The sequence below is a fragment of the Teleopsis dalmanni genome, chromosome 2 (genome assembly GCF_002237135.1).
Source record: "Teleopsis dalmanni isolate 2A chromosome 2, ASM223713v2, whole genome shotgun sequence".
NCBI lineage: Eukaryota > Metazoa > Arthropoda > Insecta > Diptera > Diopsidae > Teleopsis > Teleopsis dalmanni.
Genome location: NC_051847.1, coordinates 187,257,747 through 187,263,830, shown reverse-complemented (window position 1 = coordinate 187,263,830; position 6,084 = coordinate 187,257,747). Strand labels below are relative to the sequence as shown.

The 6,084-nt window shown below is 27.6% G+C and overlaps 1 protein-coding gene across 1 annotated transcript; it reads left to right on the top strand.

Annotated features, from left to right (window-relative positions):
* The first annotated feature begins 5,162 nt into the window (after positions 1-5,162).
* On the top strand, positions 5,163-5,881 carry LOC119684870. The gene is made up of 2 exons (XM_038099003.1): positions 5,163-5,204; positions 5,263-5,881. The coding sequence occupies exons 1-2, from the start codon at positions 5,202-5,204 to the stop codon at positions 5,767-5,769; spliced, it is 510 nt and encodes a 169-aa protein (XP_037954931.1). The 5' UTR covers positions 5,163-5,201; the 3' UTR covers positions 5,770-5,881.
* The last annotated feature ends 203 nt before the right edge of the window (positions 5,882-6,084 follow it).

Below are 6,084 nucleotides of genomic sequence, written 5' to 3'. Positions count from 1 at the left end.
GAGAGGTGTGCTAAATTTGTTGTTGTGCTTTGTAATTATATAATATTAGATAATTGTCAATGTAAGCTCAAAATAGATTTATTGTAATTACAATATTTTCGTATGCTGTAATATGTGATTTCATGTTGAATGCGGTAGCAGCAGTAACATCAGTAGCAGGTGACAAAAAGCGACATGATTCGCATGTGGTAAGTGGCATGTGACAATGTCTGTCAATAAGTCACATCATTATGTTTAATTATGATTTGTTTGCATTTGCCTTAACTTCTGTTAATTACAAATATTTGATTTATTATTGTTGTAACGATGACAGCAGATACTGTAATTACAACGAACTATAAGTAGATGTTAAATTTCATTTAATTACACTGACACATTTACGTTGCGATTGAGTTAAATATATATAATTTATTCCTTTAATGCTTAAATGCTTATCAATTTATAAATGTAAAACAGGAATGTCTTTTTCACACACACAGAGATATGTTATAAATCTATAAATGCAGGAAGTGATTCCTGAGAAAAACAAAAAGCGTGAATCGTGAATATAAGTATACAATATTTTCCAATATAGGTATACTTTTAATTAATAGTATGATATATTTCCTAAAACCATTGATGATGAGTGCTTGGCAATACTCGAAACAGCCAAATTTTAACACATTAATTAAAATTTTTGTCTTTTCTTTGCTATTCGAATCCGTCTGACAATATTAATTTTTGTTCTTATTTGTTATCATTTATAGTTTTGTGTTGAGATTTCCTTTACAAACATTTTGACTTAAATATAATCCAACAAAATTACTCTAGCATATATTTTCAATTATTTAAATCCATATCTGTCCACAGTTTTTATCTAAAAAATGTTTATCTGCTGTGCGTTTTTGTTTCAAGGATTTAAACGCAATTCCTTTTTTACAGATTTTTTCCTCTATCAGTTTTGTCCACTTAGCATAATGGATGTGTCATAAACATTTTATCTTTGGCTTAAATTTATGCAGACGAAACCTTAAGTCAAAATTTGTGTTAGATACAATAGAAGAGTGATTTCAGGCAATTCGAGAGATTTCAAGTTAAATTTTCTTACAGGGGAGCACTGATTTCCTACAATAATATAAATTTGAATATTAAAGAAAATGTTTGATAAGAAGTTATATATTTGAGTTACAATTTGAAATTCGTAATATAAGAATTTTATTTAAATAAAATAAAGTACAGGTAATTCGTAATTTGTAATTATTAAATTTTATCATTTAATCCATATAATCCATATTTACGTATCTAAATATAATTCAAATTACTTAAAGGCGATATATTAAATTAAATTTTTTTAATATATAATTTATGTTTAATTTTGAAGCTTATGTAAATTTTATTAATATAATTTTATGTGATCTTCAAATAAAAACGACATTTAAATAAGTTATTAAATTATACACAAATTTTTTTTTATCATTTATATATTAATTTTTTTTAATTTATTTAATTTTTATATACTATATATGTGTGCCTTGAGATGTCATAAATTTTATAATCAATTAAGAATTAAAAGGAAAACGTAACTTATTTTTTTTAATATATTTAATTAATAATAAATACAGAATTTAAACATTTTCTGAAAAATGCAATAATGTTTTTTTTGGAGTTTTTCTTTACTAAAAAGAAAAAAATAAAATTATAAAAAATACCGACTTTTTTATTTGACTTCAATCGAAACTTTGACTGCAGTAGTGAAATAAATCGTGCAGGGTAGGCAAATATTGCCAATAAAAAAGTTTAAATAAAACCGAAAAATTTTCCATATACTCTTTTAATTTAAATTTTTATTTTATTATCTTTAATTTTTTACAAAAATAATTTTTATCGACGGCTTACGTACAATTACCCGCTGGGAAAATCCAACTTTTTCGACATTTGTTTGTTTAAGTACATAATATAAACATTGTTTATTTTTTTTTGGTTAAATTTTGTTGTAAATTTGAATTTACAAATCATTTTATTACCTTTTTTATTTTAACAATATATATATTAATGCTTTATGGTTTGCAAATTGACGCGCTTATAATTTTTAATGATTTTTACAAGTTCATTAGCACAAAAATAAATTATTAAATCTGATGCGATTTTTAAGCAAAAGTTTCATATATTTTCATCGATATACCAGAACTGCAATTAAACTTTATTTATTAAAAGATATTAAATTATATATATTTGTAAAAAATTGAATATCATACAGCATATTATTGTATATTTAATCCAAACCTTGATGTTATAGATATAAAAAAAAAAAAACCAATAATTTATTTATTGCATATTCTCATTTCAATGTATTTTTTCTTAGATATATTTATGTTTCAGTGACATAGAAAATAGTCCTTAATTCAGTAACTCAGTAGAAATCTCGCTTCACTTAAGTATATGGGTTATTCTTTTACAAATCGGACACCTTCTTGAACTCATCATCTCCAATTTTATGAGCCTTTCTCATATGAGTCTTCTTCATAAGAAGACCCGTATCTCCGGAAAATCCTAGGAGATATGGACCTTTGGGATTTTAAGAATTAGCATTGCAGACACAATTCTAGATAGCCATATCTCAGGCTATATAAATGATGGAAACTTGTAATTTATTGGGTTTTAAAGATAATTGATTATTTCTTTTAAGAATTTATTGAGGGCATGGCTTTGTAATTATCGCCAGAAGTTGGAGTTTTGAGCACAAAGAAAAGTATGCAGACTATTAATATATTTTCTTTAGTTTCACATAACATGTTTCCCCTGACACAGATGGAAGCGAACGATGGATATCTCAATTATTTATTTTTTTAGTTATTCATATATTTATATAGTTAATTTTCAATTTTTGTTTTATTTATTTATATATGTATTTATTTAGTCATTGAGTTTTAGTTATTTTAGTTATTTGTCTATATGTGGGTAGAATATGCCATAATTTTTTAGAGAGTTGTAGGGCTAAGTATATCTACGGCGTTCTTTTCGAATGGCTAGCTACCACTGTGCTCCAGGTATTGTCATTAAATAATATACTGAGAGCATGGCTTTGTAACTATGATATGGTTATGAGGTCATGAAAGTGACAAAGCGCCAGAATCTAGAGTTTTGAGCACAAAAAAAAAATGAAGAAAAATATGTAAAAATAATTCGGAAAAATGGTCTATTCTCTAAGTAGAAAATTGTCCTGAGTCCTTAAGCACAAAAAAAACCATGAAGAAAAATATGAAAAAATAATTCGGAAAAATGGTCTATTCTCTAAGTAGAAAATTATCCTGAGTCCCTCTTCAAAACGACTTTAGTACACTATAAGCTTCATAAATGGTACAATATTGGTTATTATAGTTTAGTATTATTTTACTGTAATATACTATAGTCATTCTGCAACATTTTGCATTCTTGAGGGGAATTTCCCCAACACAATGTCATGAAATACAATTTTTATAACTGGATAATGATGTGAATACCTTTCTTGGATAGATTTGAAGACAATGTTGATAATTTTGATAACTGTTTGGTGATGAGAATACTGTCCACGGATAGTCTTGAGAGGAATATCATCAACACAATGTCATGAACTACAATTTTTACAACTGGGCAATGATGTGAATACTTTTCTTGGATAGATTAGAAGAAACTGTTAAATACAAGTTTGACAAATAGATAAGGATGCGAGTGCTGTCCTCGGATAGATTTGAACACAATGTTGATCATTTTGATAACTGTTTGGTGATGAGAATACTGTTCAGTCTTAAGAGGAACGTAATTAAAACAATGTTATGAGCTACAATTTTTACAACTGGGCAATAATATGAATGCTATTCTCGGATAAATTTGGTGACGATATCGTTAAACACAAGTTTGACAAATAGGCGGTGATGCGAGTGTTGTCGGAGTGTTGGATAGATCTGAAGACAATTTGGACAAATGGGTAAAGAAGCGGGCATTGTCTGCGGACGGTCTTTAAGGCAATGTTGTCCAGAACAATTTGGACAACAGTTTAGTGTTGCATACGCATTCCTTCAACCGTGTTGAATTAATATTAAACCACCAAAAGGTGATTCCAGCAACTGGCTTGTTAATAATCATAGATAAATAAAAGTTTGTTTGTTTTTCATTAACTAAATTATGTTTATGATTTAACCATTATAAATTAACAATTAAATGCTATAAATATAAATGGCATCTTTGGAAATTTTAGTTAATTAAAAAGCAATAAAGTTCTTGAAATAAATTTTATTTATGATTTACAAAGAAATATATTACTTCATTGGTTCTTAATTTACACCCTGAATGAGTCAGAGGATTTTGGAACCCCGCCGAAAGTGTGTCAAATTTTAGGTTGAAAAATATTTTTTTTTCGATTTAAAAATAAAAACATAAACAAACCAAACTTGTAAATTATTTAAATAAAAGCTATTAAACAACTTCGAAATTTGAACTTGAAACGAGTTTCTTAATATATTTCCAAAAATTTTTTTTTACGATTTTATTTATTTACAGATTTCAATAAAAAAAATTTATTGTATCTCAGAAAATTTGAAAGTTGCGTTTACGTATTTGTACAATGACATCGGCGCGTTGCATTGACGCTTGCGCAGAAAGTTCACTGTACCGCTTGGGTGTTTTGGGTGTACCGCTTTGCGTTTGCAAAGATCGACGTGCTTGCATTTGAAATTCGCTTTCCGCTTTTATCAGTTCAATTTTTCAAAATTTTGATTATTTTGTCTTCGAATTGAAATTAAAGATTTTTAAAGATTTTTTTTTGCAAAATTCGAAACAAATTAAAAAGTTTCAAACCGGCTTAGCAGCACTAAATTTTGTGTTGTGTAAAATTTTTTGAAATTTATTTGCTTTTTTTTGTGTACATCACCGAATGTGGCTTACTTTTCAGAAAGAAAGAATTTTTGTTAAAAAATATAAAGCACGTCAAGAATTTTAGTTAGACATGAAAGAGTTCTGACGAGATAAACAACAAAAGCGGCTAAATCAACAAAAACAGTGAAAAGTGTATCTCAGATATTGCATCTTAAAATTTTTCGTAGAGAAAACTCACAATTTAGCAGTGAAAATTGATTGCAAAAATTTAAAGATTCTAAAAAATTCCAAAAATATTTAAAATATTTAAACATTGAATATTAAATAATATTCATTTAAAGTAAAAAGTTACCATAAAAACAACATACAAAATGGTAAAATATAGAAATTGTTTATATTAAAAGATCACTATATTAATTTATTTTTATGCAGAAAATATTGTTAAGCTTGGCTTTGCTGTGTGCCGCCATAGCTTTTGCTGAACGAACTTATGCTGTCTCGGAAAAATCGGTTGAAGATACAAATGTAGATGCAGTAGATGCACAGGCATCGAACATTGAAGAAATGACACATAATGAAAATTTCGACATGATCATGCCGGACTACTTTGATCAGCATCCTGCCGCATCAATGCAATATCAAAATTTTGAAAAATTTTTCGATCCACAAATGACTGACAACAACAATGAATACAAAATGGATGAAAGTCGTATACCTTTGGGAATTCCAATGCGTGCACCACAACCATTATCACCGGAAGAAGAACGCATACGCATGATGAAAGATGAACCAATGGACGAGAAACGTCATCGGCGCATGTTGCAAAAACTAAAGAAGGGCTCAACTAAGCCACGAGGTGGCGGCAATCAATGGGAGCAATTCGATTATGATTTGTATAGTGTAAATCCGGGTAATAACAAAAAATATATATCCGGTTAGGTACTGTGCTAGTTTGTTAAAGTTTATTTATTTATTTATTTTAATAATAATAAGAAGTGTGTGTGATAGAGATTTCCTGTTGAAATAAAATATTTATTATGAAAATATCGTATTTCATTTGTATTGTCTAATAATATAATTGTTCATTTCTTTCAACATTTTTAAAACTCCATTGCATGTTAAATAGCGAAAGTTGCTAAATTATTTAAAAATTTTGTAAACAAATAAACAGAGACTGGGGAGATAATAAAGAAAAAATTAATTATGCCAAATTGCTCAAAAGATAAATGACCAGTCAGTCGCTGGCGTTAAAAT